The 21,765-nt window shown below is 36.0% G+C and overlaps 1 protein-coding gene across 4 annotated transcripts in view; it reads left to right on the top strand.

Annotated features, from left to right (window-relative positions):
- LOC136262000 (arylsulfatase A-like) overlaps positions 1 to 21,765 on the top strand; it is a 27,785-nt gene extending 6,020 nt beyond the window's left edge. For all 4 annotated transcript variants that reach the window (XM_066056126.1, XM_066056127.1, XM_066056128.1 and 1 more), the window contains exons 2-15: positions 1,658 to 1,759; positions 2,177 to 2,304; positions 2,935 to 3,011; positions 3,114 to 3,196; positions 6,047 to 6,103; positions 9,932 to 10,013; positions 11,407 to 11,523; positions 13,760 to 13,872; positions 13,924 to 14,018; positions 14,385 to 14,523; positions 15,395 to 15,511; positions 17,593 to 17,696; positions 18,225 to 18,390; positions 21,469 to 21,765. In XM_066056126.1, the coding sequence (XP_065912198.1) occupies positions 1,658 to 1,759; positions 2,177 to 2,304; positions 2,935 to 3,011; positions 3,114 to 3,196; positions 6,047 to 6,103; positions 9,932 to 10,013; positions 11,407 to 11,523; positions 13,760 to 13,872; positions 13,924 to 14,018; positions 14,385 to 14,523; positions 15,395 to 15,511; positions 17,593 to 17,696; positions 18,225 to 18,390; positions 21,469 to 21,612 (1,524 nt within the window). In that variant the 3' untranslated portion in view covers positions 21,613 to 21,765. The remainder of the gene's footprint in view (positions 1 to 1,657; positions 1,760 to 2,176; positions 2,305 to 2,934; positions 3,012 to 3,113; positions 3,197 to 6,046; positions 6,104 to 9,931; positions 10,014 to 11,406; positions 11,524 to 13,759; positions 13,873 to 13,923; positions 14,019 to 14,384; positions 14,524 to 15,394; positions 15,512 to 17,592; positions 17,697 to 18,224; positions 18,391 to 21,468) is intronic.

The raw sequence follows: 21,765 nt of genomic DNA, 5'->3' as shown, positions 1-21,765 counted from the left end.
GGTACAGCCCCTCTTTGAGATCTGTCTGTAGCTAATTATACCTACTGAAATGACCTAAATTGTCTTCAAAGAATTTCTATCTGATTTTCTGTTGACAGACTGCCATATAGCGGAAATTTTAGAGGGATGAAACTCTCATGAGACTGTAAAATATATTTTTTTAAATTCATGAAAGTCTTTCACGATTATATTTTCACGAAGCTATCATTACCTGAAAAATTTGTGAAAATTTCAAAAATTTCTGGCTATATGGTAAGTTAAGCAATCAACCAATTGACTGACTAACTAAACTAGGTGAATAGCTACATACATAGCATTGAAGGGCAATCCTACTTTATAGCAATCTAGTCTTATTGCATGTTTGCTTGCAAGGATAGTGATGGCTGATTTAGTACTGACAGTTTATATTCTCAACTGCAAATAGTTGGCAACCACAACAGGGGAAGCTTATTTAATTCGAGGGTTAGGCACAGATTACACATACAGTGCAAACACTAAGCAGGTAGTGGCTTGATGGTGGCTTTACATGGTTTGTATGGTTAGCACTTAGGTGGCTTAGTGGTTGTGATGTATATTAAAGCCAAATACCTGTTGCACTTAGGTGGGTTATTGGTTGTAATGTTTGGTCTACTTGTTTTATCCCTTATAAGGGAGATAATGTATAGTATAATGTATTCAAATAAGATCCATCACAGTTATTTTGATATGGTGGAGCTCGCTAAGGCTCACCCCAAATGACCAATCATACTGCATGACTTTTTCGCTATGATCATCATAGTGAAAAATTAAAGTCATGCAGTTAAGTTTCAAATTATTTTTGTGCACAGGGTCGGAGCACAGGGTCGGAGCTCACAGTCTAGCATTGGCCGGACCACTTTTCAGCTACTTGAATTTGTAAAAAGATCAAGATACTCTAATAGAGCAGTCATCAAAATATACTCTAATAGAGCATTCATCATGACACTCTAATGGAGCATTCTACTCTACATATAGCCACTGTTCTAATTACACTGCTGTGTAAGCCATTACATCTCTGGTAATTGTCTTTGAATTCCTCTGTATTGGGCTAATTGATCATGCACGTCATGCATTAGCAGTTACAATCGTATCTCAAAGGAGTCAAAGAACTAAACTTTCACTTTGAGAATATTTGTATCATGAAAATAAAATTAGCTACTAACTAGATATGAAATTGAATTAATTTCACTGTAGCACTAAATTACCATTGATGTTAACAATAGACTTTGCATGTAAAATAGCCTCCAGATGCCATTTTTTTCAGAACATCTATTTTCAAAACTTTTCCTGGGGGAGCATGCCCCCAGACCCCCCTAGCTTGGCATACTGTGTGTGCTTAGCACATGTAGTTGAGTATCACATAAAAAGCAAATAATCTCTGATTTAAAGATCATATTAGATCAATAAAAACTGAATAGTGTGCATAACTTTGACCTCCATTGTAGTCCATGCATGGCTGGAACACTCAAAATCTCTGGGCTCCGGCCCTGGTGCACTTGTATATACTTGTAGCAAATGATTTCTTGTAGCAAATGATTTCTTGTAGCATGTAATATCTCATTCTTTGCTCATAATAATTTGATAGTTCATTATAACACTCAATGTGCAAATATTATGTGTGTGTCTGGCATCTATCTAGCTGGTTGGTATGGCACTTAAAGTGGTGACTGTTGTTTGTGTACTTGTTGCTCTTGTGAGTGGTCAGGAGAAGCCTAATATCATCCTGCTATTTGCTGATGATGTAAGTATTTACTAGACCATATTATAGTACTGGATGTGTAGCATAAACAATAATTATAGCTAGTGTATACTTATGGTGACACTTTAAAAGTACATTAGTTTTGTCTGCTATTATGAAGTTTTGTCCCAAATGTGGGTTGTGGTGTGATATGCACCAATTCTTACTTTACACTAAATTCTTTGGTATGTTTCAAAAAATATAATTGTAGTGACAACTGGCCAAATTGTTCTTGTCATATTGATTAAATACATTTAGCTATCAAAAGTATGTGGTTAAGTTATTGAGTTTAAATTAGGTTAGCTATGTATACTTAAGCTTCCAATACACACTACTGGTAGTCCTATAATAGCAGCCACATAGTTATACACTTATGTATGAACACTATCGTGCTCCTGTTGATTTCATTTTTGCTCTTAGCTTGGATGGGGAGATCTTGGATGTTATGGTCATCCTACTTCAACAACACCTAATCTGGATAAAATGGCTGAAGGAGGTTTAAAGTTCATGAACTTTTATTCTTCTGCTCCGCTGTGTAGTCCATCTAGGTTGGTTGTACATACCCACACATGTGTTATGTTTGTAACATTACACACATATATGATGTGTACAGTAACTCGGGTATGTAGAATTTTAATGAGATAGGAATAGAAAGTGGGAACAAGGATGACCACTGTAGGCCATTGTGTGTATATACAGACTGGATTTTGTACCAAAATGCTTCTTTGCAGCATTGCTGGATCCTCCTCTAAAACAATCAAAACAGTCTAATAAAGCAGTCACTCTGTACTAAAGTACTCTAATATAGTAGTCAAGAATGTGAGAGAATAGATATTAGTAGATTCATCTATAACAATTATATATCTCTTTGAAAAATAGTTTGCAGGGGATTTGCGGGAAACAAGGAAGTTCATGCATTTACACCTGCAGCTACAAGTGGACATTTAATCCCTATGACTAAATTAGGAATTAAATGTCCACTATAATATAGTTGCAGGTGTAGATGACTTGTTTCCTTGCTTTTAATTACTATGACCCATACTTAAATATAAACTTGTACACATAGAAGTGAATTAGAGAACTACAATTAATCACCATTGCTATTATTAAATACAGTAATGTTAAGTATGATACAATTCTAGCACTACACGATGGATTATATGTTTATTTTATTGTAGAGCATCACTACTAACAGGAAGGTACCAATCTAGGACTGGAATATGGCCAGGAGTACTAATGTGTGGTGGTCTGGGAGGTTGGTAGTGTTTATGTGTAGTAGATTGATTATGTGTATTCAAGCACTGTGTATCGCTCAGTATTGTATTTGGTCAACATTTATTTCAATACATTTTTCTAGGTCTGCCACTAAATGAAACGACTATTGCAGCTCAACTGAAGAAAGCTGGTTATGGTACTGGGATGGTCGGCAAGTGGCATTTGGTATGATGCATTATTTTATGCATTTTGTGTGGGTTAGTGACCTAACACGAGGATTTAAAAACCAAGGCAAAAGCCAAGGTTTTTAAAATACGAAAATCTGAAGGCATGGCCTCTAAGTAACTTAGCAAATGAAAGCATTTTATATGGGCATATAGGTGGAGTTATTGTGGGATTGAATTAGATGTCATTTTAAAATCGTCACTCATTCTTAACATGAGTGCAGAAAACGAAACGTATTTTTTGTTGAAGAGCTGAAGAGAAATCAAAGCTAGCACCCCATCGCTGCTTCCTGAAGATGGATGTGCTAGTGAAGAGAATCACCTTGACAAGGAAACTGACCAGTTGCTGCCGTGTCATGGCGTCACAGCAGTGTGAAGAACAGGTGAATTAATGTAACAATTGGCTTGAACGATTGCGATGATGACAAGTTGTCACAAGTTTTTGTATATGTGGTGGAATGGCAGTATAAATATCATGCTCGGTTTTGTGTATGGACCACACCCACATTACAAATAATGCAAATAATACAAAATAATTCCACAAAGAAGCTTACCCATTTAGGTCTCTGGTAAAGTGCATTTACAGTTTAATTTAAGACGAAAGCTTAAAACACTCAGATGGGAGATTTCTACAGTATTGCTAGACTTCTTTGTTTATCCTAACAAATGTAGTTACAATGTTTAACATCCTACATCAGCTGGCCTGCATGCACTACTACTTTATGGCATGCATTAGAGCTATAAGTATAGTTTGGGGATAAACAGGGCAGCCCAGGGCATTGCTGATGCTAGGTGCTAAATGCACCTGTATTTGTCCTAGTGAGGAAGATTAGATGCTGTATTTCTATTGCTATAGCCAGTACTTAATCACAACAAGCACCCTGACTGTGCCATGTCCTCAGTGCCCAAATGTGAAATATTGTATTTATACAAAGTGTGATAGTATGCATGATTGCATTGATTGAGTGAGCCAGTGATTAGTCAAGGGCAGGTTTGGCATGTTTGCGGCAGCTTCAATCTGTATGACTGAATTCAGCATGAGCAATTCCAAATAGTGCCCTTTCTACCACGATTAGAGATTACATGATTTCCATTTGCATGTACATGCAATGGTGTTGAGTACTAACAATTGTGGGTTCTAGTACTATTAACTGGGCTAATTATACTGAGGCTTCCTTGTCTGTTAACCTTATTTACAGTAGTAAATGGTACCTCTCATAATCAAATTACTTTAGGCATGCTTACAAAAAGAATGGAGTAGTCAAACTTGCATTGGCCTGGGTAACTTCACCCACTGCAGGCTATTAGCCTGTAATATGCTTGGGAGAATATAGCAAATCAATGATCAAAAGTGAGATTTGCAATGCTTGAAGTCTTTTCTGCTAGCAGATTTTTTAAACCACTTTAAGAACCTGCTAGCAGGTCTTTTAAAGACCTCATTATCTCCCAAAGATCAAATCATTTTATGCATACCATTTTCTAAGGCTACTTCGTAAACCAAGTTTGGTTCAAATTTGATAAATATTCATAGAGCTATCTATGCATCAATTTATGTCACTCCTACAGGGTAAACCATTTATGGGAATAACTTGAAAATTGGTGTATATATAAGTTAACCATCCTAACTTAAATCTTTTGTGGTTTACAAGAAATGGCAATGACAGCTGCAAAGTTACAAGGAGAAAATCAACCTGGTGTAAATTGTTGGGTCAATAAAACAGTCACCGAGAATTTTTAAAAAGTGCATGAAAATGTCAAGGAAATGTTGGCCAGGGTTTAGGGTTTGAACCAGAGACCTCAATTCCTAACTCCCAAACCCCCTTTACCACTGAACCACTATTGTTGGCTGCTCAGCTTAGCTCATTTTATTTCCTTATAAATGAAATTCTAGTTCTAATCTGCTCAATAGTAAAAGTTCATAAATTCATAGATCTACCAATGAAAAATCTAGAACCTTCTATATATGTGTGTTCTATTAGAAGTCCTCGAAAAATGTCCTCTTTTAGAGTATTACAAAAATAAATGAACTCTGCATTACAATACTGTAGTAACCTCTTTTTTCTATGATCATCATTGTATGTACCTGCACAGTGTAGATAAGAAGAAATGTGAGTAAAAAAGCCTTGAAGCCAGTTTATGGCTGGCTTTGGGGTATTAAATTACAAAAACAACAGAAATAATCCACGCAAAAAAGCCGAAAGTGTGATCTACACACATTATTAACAATTATTATTAACATCATTGCAACCATTTCTTGGCTGCCACCTTTGATTTCACAGCTTTTTTACCAGTGCATTTGAAGGTTACACCTCTTTACAGCTTTTGCACGTATTTCATATACTGTATATAGAGTCTGATTGTTAGGTGCATCTGCTTAGTAAAATGCAATAAATAAATGCTGACATCCATATTATGGATTCACTCACTTGGGCAATCTCAACGTGTATTATTGACATTTGGAGTCCAGTTTCTGCAAGAGTTTCATACTACAGAGATCATTTCATGTAATTGTAGTGAAATGAGACATTATATATAACCATGTTGAATCTCAAACCATTGACAAATTTTGGCTTTTCTTCTTTGTATAGCTGCACCTCATGTTAAAGTTTGTGTTTGGCCACTTTCCCTTATCAACTACAAGAAATGAGTATGTATTTAATAAATAATATATGCTTTATAGATGTGCTTAACAACCAGATTAATTGATTTGTAGTATATTGTAGTTCAGAACTGCACTAGCAGTATAGCTATACTTCCATTTAGTACATTGTTCACATAGTCATACATCAGTGACAATTTTTGTGGATATTATATATATAAAGATTATTAAAATATTCTTTTACATTTCCAGGGTGTAGGATTGAATGAGCAGTATCTTCCTACTAAACATGGATTTGATCAGTACACAGTAAGTGTCATAGGTTATAAAATATGTTCAAGAATTGTTTTTATATCCTGTGCTTATTATGGTGTAAATTCAGAGAGAACTCAAGTATTGTTTTGACAACTTACTGCAGGAAACTGTTACAGAATAAATACCATGAGTTCTTGTATCTTTAAAGTATGTCTTTAATGGAGCAATAAAGCTGTTTAAAGCCCACATTCTACAGAGATGTTACAATGCTAGTTAGAACTTTTATGTTTACTTGCATACTAATTCTAAATGTTTAATTTGCTGACCTGCTTTGTAGGGATGTGCCGATTTTGCCTGCAATTTTTTTAGAAAAATACATTGGTAAAAGGCACAAAGCACAAAGCTGGAAAAATAGGTGAAAAATTGGAAAAATGGGCACCAAGGAATGGAAACTTAGCACATTTTGTACGAAAAAGATCGAGATATTCTAATAGAACAGTCACGCATATTATTAGGACAACATATGCTCATAGGAAATGGTGAGTAAAGATCGAGATGCTCTAATAGAGCAGTCAGTATGTACGAAAGATTCTAATAGAGCAGTCACACATGCTTGTAAAGCTTGAGATACTGCAATTAATTTCTACTGATGCTCAGCAAAATAGAAAAATTTTGAGCACAATATTGAGCAAAATAAGTAAGAAATTAAAGAATTGCTGGAAAGAAAAAAAAATAGGTGGGAAAAAAAGCAAAATAGGCTCATCCCTACTGCTTTGCTGAATGTTTTATTAGACTGTTACTTCACTATCATACAGTACAATAATACTGTTTAGTAAGGAGTAGGCGTGGCCCATGAAAAAACATCACCCAAAAACCAGCCTCACTTTTCCCTGACGACAATTAGGCAGTATTGGTTGGACAAAACTAAGTCCAAATAAGACTTGAGATAGACCCAAAATGTTTTCAACAAGTTGCTACGGAATTTTCTAGTAACCGGCTGACTGACTGACTGATGCCTTCAGACAAGCGTAACTCTACAACGGCTAAGGCTATGGGCTGGATTTTTTCACTGTTCGACGTTGCTTCCGTCCCAGTAGTGCCTTTTGGCATACCGCAGTACATACAATGCATTCTTCATGGACTTACCAGTGTCCTCCTTTGTGTCCCATTCATCTTTGCTGACAGTGAAAAGTGTCGATTTGGCGGTAGCACATGATGGCTTCCTTTCGTAACCGTATTTTTCATAGTGGTTACTTTGATTGCAGAGGTGCTTTTCAAACAGTCCTTGATTTGTATTGCTGTGTAACGGGTTGAACATAGCTGACAACGAAGCGTAATGGATACTTTTCAGACAATAACTGATGTAACTGGGAATTGCCAATTTCTTTCTTTTAATGCAGTATGCATGGATTGCAGAGGTGCTTTTTGAACAGTTCTTGATTTGTAATGCTGTGTAACAGGAGTAGCATAGCTGACAATGAAACATAATGGTTACTTCACTTTTCAGACAATAATTGATAAAGCTGGGTGCGCATTGTCTTTTCTTTCACGGTAAGTGTAGGCTCACCAGTCATAATAATATAATTATTACAAAAAAAAGTCAACAAACAAGTACACAAAAAAAATTGGAATATTCAACTAGAGTAGGGACCATAGCACATTGATAAAAAGTACTGAAACAAGCTGGAGTAGTGTGTGATATTAAATCACAGAAGTATTATGTCCCTACTGTGCATTTCTGTTATGGTATCTTGAGCACAGCAGGGATACAACACTTCTTATTGTTTTACTGTGATTTAATATTACACACTACTCCAGCTTGTTTCAGTACCTTTTATTGATGTGCTATGGTCCCTACTCTAGTTGAAAATTCCAAATTTTCTAAACCACTGACATATGTACATGTTAACTACTTGGTTAGGATTTTGAGTCTATACTCTATAGTAAAAATATATAATATCAAGATTTGTATCATGATAGTTTACCAATATCTGTGAGAAACTTAGCCAGTTTCTTAAGCAGCTTGGCACACTTGCCAAGATCACACATAACTAACTTACTAAGTTTTATATAAACTTGAAATGTAAGTATGGTCTAAGTACTTGACTTGTCGGAAAATTAAATAACCAGTAAGGGAATTTTTGATGTTATAAAATATCTATACCAAGTAATTCTTCCTTACATTCACTTAATGTATCTCCCGGTCTCTGAGGCAATACAAAACACGGCAATTACTCACAGTAACATTGGCAATGCATGGGCATTCAACTGGACAACAAGTGCGTATTACTTACAGGGAGGTGTAATGGGCTTGTTAACACTACTCAATGCTACATTTCTCATGTCACAAGCAGCGTATCAAAACTTGTTATTGAGAATTGTAAACTGAAGTAATATAAAATAAAATTTGGCATAACATCAAGTTTTACTATTAGATCTTATGAATTATATAATAAAACAGCTTAAAATCAATTCCATGCCATTTTGATATTCATAGCTTAGTCAAACTGGTTGGTTGAAAAACCTTGTCAACAGCCATTATTTCCTGCCCTATGTAAAATACATGTATTTTATACTAACTACAAAAAAAAACACATAAATAAGCAGTCATTAGCACCACAGTACATTATGCAGAAAAATTAAAGCCCTTCAATTGCTCTATACAGTTCCATCCAAAGTAATGCTCTACCATGGTAACATTTATGTACTGTTGATTACAACATAATGTGCATCCCCATACAATTTCCTATTGGAGAATTAATTACCCAGGTGGGAAAACCCCAGCATGTTACTCTCAACTGAATTCGGTAAACTTGATATCATTCTATGTGGCAACACTTGTTGATTAAATAGTAAGTGATTATTATACAGAATTACATTGCAAAACAAACGAAAAAATAGGGTTATTACACTGTATTATTACATACCTGAACACGTAATCTGGCAATACAAGGCTTTATCCTACATTTTCTTCACAAACTCCTATGCATCACTTAAATCGCCATTCATCAACGATTCTGATGAGCCACAAGAGATCTCCGTAAATAAAAGTATGCGGAAAATATGGCACCATGTTTAATAGATGATGTTATTTTCACGTATTTTACGTTACAGATTTTTATAATGTTACAGTTAAGTTGACAAATGTTTTGATATGTAGACATCAAAACGCAGGAATTTGGAAACCCTCAGTCCCTGAGTAGCGCCCTTACTTAATTTGCTTGTGTGCCACAACACAGGGCTTTCCCGGTTACTAAATTCCGTGGAACCCTGTGTTTCGATGTCTAACTATTATTTAGACTTCAAACCACAGGGGTCTACGTAATTCATTTAGTAACTTGCTCAGGCACCTAAGGGGTATTATATACTAAATTATGTAGACTCCAAGTGGTCTGAAGTCTAGCTTATTTAGACCATATTTAGTTGTTGTACCTTTGCACTACTTGTAACAGAGAAATGTGTAGCCCATTGCTCCACTCATGACTTTTGTTGTTGGTTGAAATTATTTCTCAGTTAGTGATGCGTTGCCTGTGCTACCCAACACTATGCATGGTACAGTGCTAATGCATATGGGTAATTAAGCATTGCCGGGCTTGAATCCCCAATTGTGGCTTTTTCTGTGGTTACTATTTTTGTTTTAGTTTTATTTTTTAATACACTCGCTACTGGCAGCCTAAAATGTGTGCATGAATGTAACACGTTTTTGTATTTCAATGCAATTTATTTCAAAAATAGAATTATGCAAGCTAGTTGAGTGGGTAACATTTTATGAGTGTTTATTGCAAACAAATTGATTTTGTTGTCATACAAGCTATGTACTGCTGTACATATAAATGGCATAATATTGTAATATTGTATTTTAAACCTGTATACATTTTCTAGGGACTACCATATTCTCATGACATGTGTCCTTACACCATATGCTTCTATCCTGATCAGGCATGTGATGGTCATGGGGTTGCAGGTACGTACTGTTTTACCAGTTAAAGGAAGAGAAAATTCATGTCATGTACACTAAACAGTTAGGATGGTTACAGTATGTATTGGTTTAACGCAACACTTTATTTTTCAATTTTGTTAAAGCTTATAGTATTTCCCTGCTAAAATTACTGACTAGGGATTTAACATTGAGACTGATGATGCAAATGAAATAGGATGATTTTTCTTTAAAATGAAGCTCTCCATTAGTAACCTCTGTCAATTTCATATTATGATATGAAGTTTTTGTAATGTATCCCAGCTGCTAATGCTTTAGATTTTACAGCAAGAAACAGGGGCGTAACTAGCCAGAAGGTGATGGAGGGGCAGGGATGCCCCCATGAAACACTCAAAATCATTCATGATTGCAAAAAACGGCTAATGACCCAATGGTGGGCTAGCCAACATACGGTGTTGTATTATTACAGCTTACACAACTAGCTACGTAACTACTTCAGTAGATTGCTTCCAATGGAGGTATATTCATCAAGCATCATTGCACATGCCACAACTGTACTCCAACAAATTCATCCACAGTCTGGTAGAGCTATATTGCTATTTTAGTGCAAATAGCTACACGTTGGCTACGGCCTGTGCTGCAGTCCTAGCACACTGCTGACAGGATGACGTGTTCACTCACTTCACTCGACGGAATTCAAATGCCATGTATTGCACGAAATCCCACCTGTCTTGCTAGCAGAACTTTCTTGTGACTGATCCGCCTGACTGACTGACAAAGTCAAAAAATAGATTGCACTGCTGTACAAAAAGATCCAGTGTGATGGACTCGAGAAAATAAACTTGGTACTTTTAACACTTTATCACCTATAGGCAGTAGGTTTATAGCATCACCTGGTCTCCTTGTCACTTGTGAGTTGCGACTCCTGCCACGGCAAGGCCACTTAGAGTGCGTCACTCTTTAGATTCAAAAATGCTCTATCACGAGAGTAATCTAGGCTAAATATAGAAGTGTGTCTCTAATATTTTCATTTGGTGGATTCACGAGTGAGTTGAATCATAGATATTATATACTACGTAGTATATAATATCTAGGGTTGAATGTTGCGTGTGTGCATTCACTAGCAACTCCTGGTGATACTGCGTAGTAGCATACATAATTTATAGTCATTTGCATGTCAGTTTAATACTGGTAAGCTTGTGACGGAGGTTTAAAAAAACACTTAGTGATGGGGGGACAAATGCCCCCCTTGTCCCCCCCCCCCCCCCCCTTGGCTATGCCTCTGCCAAGAAATTAAGTCTAAGAGTAATAAAGTACTACAGTTAGCCTGCCTGTCCAGGAATTACACAAGATGCAATTTCAATGCATGTATATGTATATGTATTTGTGTATGCTGTATTTATACATTATTTATAAACAGGTGCTACTCCATGTCCATTGTATAAGGATGAAAAGATAGTCCAACAACCAGCAAATTTCCTTACACTAGCTGAAACATACAGTACAGCTGCTACTGGTTTTATCCATGAAATGGCTGGTATGTACAGTGTAATGTATGTGGTGTTGCTGGGTTGATCATATCATGATAGATCTTGACTCCCTATATTTAAAGGCTTTAGCATTCTCACAGGTTCCTAGGATAGAACTTACATATACCGAAAAACCTGGTGAAGCATTAAATTTCAAAGTAATCATAATATTGATCTTTGGTTGAGCAATTATTGACCAATAAGGAGATCCATTGTCACACCTATGAATACTGAGCTGAACATTGGTCTGTTGATAGTCCAACTATCTCACCTCAAACTTTGTGATTGCAGAGCATAACCATAGTGTTATATGTAGTTGTATAGATCATTAATTTTATAGTTTAAATCTCTTTAGTGTACAGACTTTGTATATGTATGTTAATGACTATTAGCGCATTGCAGCCATTTCTTTGCTGTTATTTTGTATTTCACAACACTACTTTTTTGAAGCCTGCATTTTAATTTTTTTGGCTGTGTTGTATCTAAATAACGAACACATTCATAGTGGCTATAACAAAGCATTATGGAGCAAGCCTGGACAAAAGTTTAATTACATAATAATATATTCAAAAGAAAGTCGGTTGTCTTTCTCCATAGTGGCTACAGTGTTAAGTTATAATGATGTAGGATGTACTAATGACAGGTTTAATGTATTCATTACAGTGTAGGAATAATTTTCATTATCTTGTAATTGTTATGCTTACAAAGTCAATGCAAAATGTAAAATGCAATTAATGCATAATTTATCATACAAACATTATTTTAGCAATTCAGCTATAAAAATAATTCTCTTTTTGGTTAATTATTGAAGAGTGAAATTCTCACTTGTTTTTATTTGCTGTTGTGAATGATGTGCAAAGTCTAAAAGTCATAATCATACAGTATGGTAGTACTATATATTACGGATGGGTTTTTCTGGCCAAAACTATCAACAGCTTCACAATACCATCCTGGTTCCTTGGTAGTATTGGTTAGGGATAACCCAAAAGTGTCTTCAGTACGACCCTCTAATAGATTGTTACAAAAATATTTAATTTTTTTGGAACTGACTAACTGCCTGCCTGCCTGATGCCATCGGACAAGCATAACTCAATAATGGCTAAGGATATGGGCTTGATTTTTTCACTGTTTGATGTCACTTCAGTCCGATAGGTGCCTTTTGGCATGCCGCATTACATACAATGCACATATCATGGACTTACCTTTGTCCTCAATTGTGTCCCATTCTTTTTGCTAACAGCGCAAGTTGTCAGTTCATGGTAGTGTGATGGCTTACCTACATTTGTAAACAGGAATCATCCATATTTTCCGTAGTGACTGGATTGATTGCAGAGACAATTCTCCTACTGTTCTTTGTTTGTATATAACACTGTGAAACAGACTAAAAGCAAAGTGTAATGGCAACTTCACTTTGACTCAGTAATTGATGAATTGGGATGAATGTTCAGTCGAAAACATTACCTCTGGCGCCATCCTTTCTTTTGATGCAGCATATGTGGATTCACCAGTCATAGTAATGTTACAAAAAAGTTATCAAGTTTGATTAAGGATCACAGAAAAAGTAGGGAAACAAGGGACACCTGCAGATACACTAGTAGACATTTAATCCCTGATTCAGTGATGAGTAGACTGAATCAGGGATTAAATGTCCACTAGTATATCTGCAGGTGTACATAGGTGCCCTCCCTTGTTTCCCTAAATTCTCATTTTTTTGTGTTAATAAGTCTTATATATGCTTCCAACCATCATGCAAGTTGACTATTCATAACAGCAAACACACACTGATGTCAGGTATAGTCAATTGTGCATGGACACATTTGTGTGTAGTTTTCCACCATCACTATATATTGCTAGTGTCATGATCAGTATCAAAGACAGAGACAAAGCTGGCTATCATTGAGCTTTCCATTTTAGTACTTGATAAGGAGACCAAAAATTGATGGTACTTATGTAGATAGATAGTTATGCAAAATAGTGGTTTTGTATGTCCTAATTCCAGTCACTTGATATCTAATAGTCATTACTAATCTTCTTAATATGCTCAGTCCTCATCACATTACTGCATATTCTCTGTTATTTCATCATAGCTGAAGCAAGGGTCAAGCCTTGTGATGTTACAGACCATACTATCATACAGACCATACTATCATACATGGCCTAACATTGTAGAAGAAGCCCACGTGGGTGCTTTAGTGTTAACAGCATTGCATGCCCTGATTTTTTGTAATTATGGTATTTTTACAGGGAAGAAGCAACCATTCTTTTTATACATGGCATTTCAACACACTCATCACCCTCAGTTTGCTAGCAAGATGTTTACTAACTCAACCATTAGAGGACCATTTGGTGATTCACTGGTGAGCAATATTATGGAGAGTTTCAATGGGATATTCAGTTTGTCTGAACAGGCTGAACTTGATTGGCAAGTCGGTCAAATCTTTGATGCTATTAATGAAACAGGAATATCACAGAACACTTTTGTGTTCTTTACTTCAGATAATGGGTAAGAATTTTTGTTGCACAAGCATGGTATGCATAAAACGAGTTCTTGTATATAGACATCTCTCCTTGACACCGAAAAGTAATTATCTTATTCTGTATAGTATATTTGTGTTCTGCTATGGTGACTTGGGGGACTGGTTCTCAATGAAATTGTCATCCGTAGTATACACTCAGCCACTGTTTTTAAATCTATTTATATGCTTGCTGGTACTTTGGTCTACTATATATCATAGAGTTGCAATAAGCCTGAATAGTACAACTTAATAATAAAGTGGAGACACCGCATTGCAAAATTTGTAAAGTTTATCTATACTATCAAATGTACTTGTGTCTAATATGGTAGAACATTTACTTCATGTTGTTTTAGACCAGCACTAGCTCATCTTAGTAGAGGGGGAAATGGTGGACTATTGAGATGTGGTAAAGCAACTACTTATGAAGGAGGAATGAGAGAACCTGCTATTGCATGGTGGCCAGGAAAGATCAAACCTGGTAGAACATTTGAGGTGTGTATACGTAGAAGTAATGCAAGGAAAAATTACCACTTCTCAGTTGTTGATTAACATTTTTGTAATGAACTTCTAATACTATAACACCACATCAAAGAACAGCACCAGACATATGAGACTATAAGTGCATGGCTCCTATATTATTAATCAGCAAGGTTGCAATTTTTTTGTTGGGTTCTTGTGTTCTGTTTGTTAGACAGACCTACACATGGAAAACAATGTGCTTAGCTACGTATCATAGTTTTAACTAAGTTTCTTAGACTGTTAGAGGATAGTGCAATCCAAAAGACAAGAGCTACATACAAAGAATATTCTGAAGTGATCCCCATACAATGACATATAGGTAGTAACAACATGACAACAAGCAGCAAAGCTAATTGCAACAAATCAGAACAACATGGCAATAAAAACAAATAACAAAAGTTAGTTGAACAAAAACACAACAAAGCATTAACTGGAAAGGAAACGATTTGGTTGCAGGATGTCTAGTCTATTCCAGATGAAAGTAACTGCTATGCATTGATGTTTGAGTATGATATAATAAATGGGCAGAAGCCTATCACATCAGCGATTATTGAGTTACGTTTTCTGAAGGTATTAGTCAGTCAGGCAGTTGGTTAGTCAGTCTGAAAACAATTCCACTAAATAAATGATTTTAAAATTTTGTGCCATGCCTTTCGGGCCATACAGAAGGCACATGTGGGCTTGATTAAACCCCCAAGGCACTGTGAAGGTATTGTCAGGTTGGTTTCTGGGTGATATTCTTTCATGGGAAATACAATAATCCTATATTATCCCTACTGCACACTATACTGTATGATGTTCATGAATCCAATATGTTTACTATAATATTTTTGTGTATGTGTAGATGGCAGCCACAGTCGACCTGTTTCCTACAATTTCAAGGTTGGTAGATATTCCTATACCTACTGATAGAATTATTGATGGAGTTGATATGTCTCCTATTTTGTTTGAGGATAAAGAGGTATGGTATAATCTTTACCTGACAATTTGTGCATTCCCCATCCTCTTTGCTCCAAAATGAACAATGTCATAGTATAAGTGTCCTCCAGGTTGGTTATTGAATACTCCACATGTTCTTAAATTTGAATCAGTCATTTCCACCTCGTCTTTCTTACAAACATTACAAACTGCCATAACTTTCTCCAATCATTTGAAATTTGGCATGCACCATAACATACTAAGGCAATTGTGATTCTATTTTAAGTTGAAGAGTTACAAGGGTGGCTCTAGGATTTTTGGCGACTGGTTTCTGATCAAGAAGGTGAAGACCGAAAAAAAAGTAATTGCATGCTGAGAATAACTGCCCTCCACTAACTATATATTAATATCACTGATAAAGTAATAACTATACCTACATAGCTTGCTACGCTGCTGCTCAGAACACTGTGACTGCTTTATTAGAGAGATTGACTGCTTTATTAGAGTATCTTGATTTGAATGTGACTGGTTTCTGGAAACCTCAGAAACCCCCCTAGAGCCACTCCTGAGTTATGGCAATTATTGATGAAATAGGAGCAATTTGTTGTTGCACCTACTGTAAGAAATAAGGTAAATTCAGTTTGCAGATAGCCCCACCATTAAAATCTTTTGTGACCTTGAACAAATCAAAATAAAAACCATGAAATTGTGCTAGCTAGACTAACTGTGAGTAAGAAATACCCTGGACATCATTTTAGAGGCATTCTGCATGGTCAGTCCCTCTATGCTATGTCTTATAATCTTGATATAATACCATATATCAATTAAATTTGGCGGTGAACTAAATTTGGCGAATTGGCGATTCGTCGCTAAACCACCAAATTTAAATTTCATCAATATTATTTTCAAACCTTGGGTCAAGCAGTTGTTGAAGTAGGTTTTCAACAAACTTTCGTGGATACTGCTGTAACTGGTAAATTAGTGTGGTTCCAAGCAGTGGCATAGCTAAGGTGGGTACTGGTAGGGCACTGGCCCAACCAATCAGTTCCAGTGCCCTACCATCTCAGGTACTCAATGTACGTAGCTAGCTATAGCTAAATTGTGTGATACGAGGTGCAATATGAAGCTTCCTACAGCTACGTAACTAATAATAATTTTATGCCAACAAAACGTACGTACAGCTAGTGTCCTACAAGAGATGACAAATTTTAACTGCAAAATGCCACCAAATTGAATCTCAGCATGTAATTTTCAAAAAATTTCCTGGGGGGGAGCATATCCCCAGACCCCCCTAGCTGCAACATGCTTCGCATGCTGGTTGCTGCAGCTTGTACATATACAATGGTGCCCAACCAATCCTTCTGGGCTAGCTACACCATTGGTTCCACGCATGCAAATGGATGCATGTGGCTTGCTGACTAGAACTCGTACTCGATTAGTGGGCGTAGCTCCATGTAGGCTTCCAGAGATGAATTCGTGTGCAGCCATTAAAATGGGCAATATGCCTACAGACAGCAAATAATCCTTGAAGTGGGTGTGGCCACGAAAGAAATTGGAGCACAGATATTCAACTACAGTAGGAGTCTATGGAAGCAGGACCCGAATATTCTTTAAAGCGAGTCAGTACAGCATCGTACTTACGCCATTCGCCATTTTTTCAGTGAGAGCATTTCACCAAATTAAAATTTTGCCAACTGCAATTTTATAGCAAATCGCCAAATATTAGTTTCGCCAATATTTGTTGTCATACGGTATACATGTTGTTGTTTTGAGATTTGCTGTTAAGTTTTAGTCTTTCTCTGCATAGGATCCAGAATAACTATTTATATATCATGCTTTTGAGAGTTAATGAAAACAAATTAAACCTAGACCAACTATATAACAGGTGCAGCCTTTGAAATAAGTAGTTCCAAAGGTAGCAGACACTGCTATGTTGCTAACCAGCTGCCACACACCACCACTGACATTAGCATCATTAAAGTTATTTCTTAACTGCCACCTTTGATTTTACAACTGCTTATTTTGAAAGGTCACAGACAAAGTATACTGGCTTGAAGCCCTTGGAGTGAGCAACACAAAATAAACATTTGATAGAGTTTATAATTATATGATGGCATTTTTTAGAGTAATCGAGAAAGCTACATCTACTACCCATCAAACCCATCACCAAATATAGGCATCTTTGCTGTTAGACACAAGGAATATAAAGCTCACTATTACACAAAAGGGTAAGCAGTGTAATGATTAAGTGTAAGGCCTGCATGTTTTTTAATAATGTTATAATGATGATGTTAATTTTTAGTGTTTCCATCTTACCTTGCTCATGTGTTGTCTACACATTAGCACATGAAGTACAATGACATATGTAATAATGCATAGTACTATTATCCAATGCATTTTTAACTATTTAAAGGTGAAAAGAAATTATTTACTATTCATTATGCAGCAGTGATATTTTACAGTGGAACCTCTCTTGAACTAAGGACATAATAGAGAAACCTCCATATTAAAGACAAAATTTTTAGTCCCAACAGGATCTGGTTAATAGATTTTTTTACTTCTAAAAGAGGAAAATTGTATTGCAGAAAAAAAGTGGCCAAAAATTCTGGGTCCCAATATGTCCATAATAGAGAGGTTCCACTGTATAATATTATGCATGAAACATAGTGAATAATTTTGTTGCTTTGTTGTTTTGGTTGCTATAAAGTTAAATTTTCATCAGTGATAGGAATATCTTTGTTCTCCTACCTCTCTAGAGGAGTGTACCCACATGATGGACCTGATGTGATGTGTAGGCCATCAACAAAGGAAACCAAACATGATCCTCCATTGTTGTTTAACCTGGACTATGATCCTGGAGAACTCAATCCTCTTAACACTAAAGAATCTCCTTACAAGGAAATATTGCAGACAATTAATGAGGTGGGTAATATAAAAGTCTCTCGTAGCTTTCCAGCTGTTGTCAATATGGACTTCCAGTACAAATCATTTAATAGAATATAGTGTTGTTCCAGTTCTCAGTACTGGAACTAAAAGTAATTCCAGAACCAGAAATTTTATTCTAGGAACTCAGGGGCATGGGTTTCCTGAAGTTCCAGAACCCCCTCTGAAATTTGAACTAGTAGGCTTGCAGCATAAACACCTTAGTTTGGCAGCACAGGTATACAGAATAAATGGGAACAGGGCAGGGTAGTATACGTAGCTACAGTGCAATAGAAAACTTACAATGGCTCCGCAAAAGTGGATTAAGGGAGAACAAGGGTATATGTCTTGAAAAAATGATACTCTAATAGAGATGTAGTATATAATAGAGCAGTCAACACTACTCTAATAGAACGTTCAGAAGAGTATCAAAGAGAGTAATATAAGTCTAAGATGAGAAGAAATATTTAGTATCTAAATCTTGAGCAACCGAAAAATATGTATTTGGATCATTAACAATACCTAACCAGCCATAAACCATAAATGACATTTAGCTGGACTTAAACGGAACCAAGTTTAATATTGAAAGTAGTTTGTACCATCCATGAAATCATGAATCTAGTAATTCTGAAGCATTTTAATATTCAAAATCTGTCGGCAGCTGGTGGCTGCACTCCCAGACCCCTGCACCTATGATTCATTGCTAGATCTGGTACACGCCTTCTAGATATGCCCCTGGTTCCAGTTCTAGAACTGGAACAATAAATTTGTTTTCCTCAAGACTGGAACTGAAACTGAAACAACGCTTTTTAGTTTATACATTAACTAAACTAGAACTAATACTGGAACTGGAATTGGTCAAACCGTAATTTGCTTTTTTCGTTGTAAAATAATTTTCGTATGCAAGTACTTGTACGTAAATGTCTTAAACAAATTTTTTTTTTTTTTTTTTTTTTTTGCATAAGATCGAACTACTCTACTAGAGCAGTCATTCATGTAAATCATACAAAGAATTTTATTGCAAAAATAATTTTGCATGATATAAGCGAATTATGGTAATACAGTATAATAAAAAACAATAAAAATAATAATAACTATAATACCAGACTTTGTGTGCTGATAAATGTAACAACTGATTAATGTTTAATAGAGCAGAGTATGCATGAACATTAATAATACTAGGGGCAGAATTAAATTGCAACTATTCAATGGGTTTCCTGAGCCCAGAAAATAGCAATAAAAACATGAGTCCACTTTGATTGTATAATATACATCTTGCACATGGCTGCAAAAGAACAGAGGCTGAGCTATTTTTACACTGAATTTAAACTTTACCTACCTACGTTAATATATCCAGTTACAGTCAAACCATAGATAATATACCCCCCGATTGGAAACTGCGCCGCGTGCCCATAGACTTTGTACAAGAACCAGTGGTTTCGCGCCTCAACAAATTTAATCCTATTACAGCAGAACGGTGGCATGAACGACTTTATTTTGTAACGGGAATGACTTGTGGTGTTGTTATGATAAGTGTTCTGGTTAGTTGGACCACTTCACGTCATTTGGTCGGAAGGCCTTACAATGGTGGATTACATGCTTTTTTGGAAGCACATTCTTGGCTAAACTAGTAAGTGTTGTAGGTAGAAAAAGAAAGTATCACAAGGTTAACTATGCTATAAATAATTGCTTCGGCTAAATAATATGCCTTCCCATAACTTCTTTGATAGGTTTTTGAGATGGTATTTTTTGGCAAAATTGGAAGCACATTCTCTCTGTGATTCTAAACAGTATCGCTACACAATTTATACTATGAAGTCATCAAATAATGCTCCATGGTATGGTCTGAGTGTGAAAGGCGTAGCATACAGGGTTTTGGTGTTTTCCTTGAATGTGTCCAAACCAGCTGATCTTGCATTCAGTTTCGTTTCTACCGTTTGCACAATAAAGAGCCACTTGCCTCGAAACTCGCTGTTGACTTCCAAAACATCTTGAGAAAGAACCTTTTACTAGTGGTGAGTCTTGTTTCGCCCAGAGAAACTTGTCTTGTTATTGAAGGGGGCACAAAACCAGCCTGTAACCAGGCGCGCTTACTAGTTTCCAATCCAGGGGGGTATATTATCTATGGTCAAACCATCATAGCTCAAACCTTTTGTAATTTAAAAATTGTTATGAGTTACAAAAAAAATTGTATTTGTGGAGTTAAAATACTCTAATAGAAAAGTTACCCAGTGCAGTGAACTCTTAACCCCAATGTGTCTCAGATAAGTGAATTATTCAGCCCATACACTTATACACAAAGCGGCTCTGTTGAAATACTCTACACCTGTACTTAAAATACTCGAATAGGACAATCATTTCCAAATTCGGATAAACGAGTCTACTGTATTAAAACTGTTGAAGCTGTCCAGCATTCAAACTCCATATGTAACTTCCAAATCCTGTACCACTGTACTGTTGTCAGCTGCTTTAGTTCACTTAATTCCTATACCTTATAAATAAGTTTGATATAGTTTAATCTACTCGATACCAAAAAAGCTCATAATTTCATAAATACTACCAATGGTAAATTTAGAGCATTCTATGTGCATTCTATTAGAAGGCCTCAAAAATATGTACACTGTATTAGAGTATTACAAAATAAGTAACAAAATTAATAGTCAAATGAAATGTGCATTATATAGTAATTTCCATTTTCGAGATAAGAACAAATTGTGTATTAACTTCCTTTTTCCACTAGCCCCAAAACTAGGGTATGGAAAATAAAAAAAGAAGTGAAATCCATACAAAAATATCTATGTGGAAAAGGAGTGCAGCCTTCACCAACCTTGGGTAAAATCAAAGGTGGTGGCCAAGAAACGATAACTACAATGGTAATGATGGCTGTGTGCATTACTATTGGAATTAACATCATTGTAGCCAGTTTAATTTTTGGCTACTACCTATATATGATTTCATAACTTTTTCACCCAGGCTTTTAAAGGCCACAAACATCTTAGCTGTTTTGCATGGATAAAACATAACACTGGGCTAAAACATAACATCATAATATTGTGGGCATTACATCGTATTTCTTAGATAAAGGCCAAGTTTGAATCTACAGTTGTTTGGACTGAATCTGAGATGAACAAAGGAGCTTCTAATGCTGCCAAACCTTGTGCTAAACCTGGATGTACTCCATTTCCAAAGTGCTGCTCCACAACCTCAGATATGCTGAACTGAAACAAGCCAAGTCCTGCATGTATTTGTAACTTGTATACCTGTACAACTGTACATACCATTATGGTTGTAGTGTTAGGGATTGTTATTTATAAAAACTGAGTATTTCTTGTTATGTATTTATGATATAGTTTTGATAAAAACCACCTCTTCACA

Source organism: Dysidea avara, chromosome 7 (assembly GCF_963678975.1).
Source record: "Dysidea avara chromosome 7, odDysAvar1.4, whole genome shotgun sequence".
NCBI lineage: Eukaryota > Metazoa > Porifera > Demospongiae > Dictyoceratida > Dysideidae > Dysidea > Dysidea avara.
The sequence above is the reverse complement of the archived record's forward strand: the minus strand, read 5'-3'. Positions and strand labels throughout refer to the sequence as shown.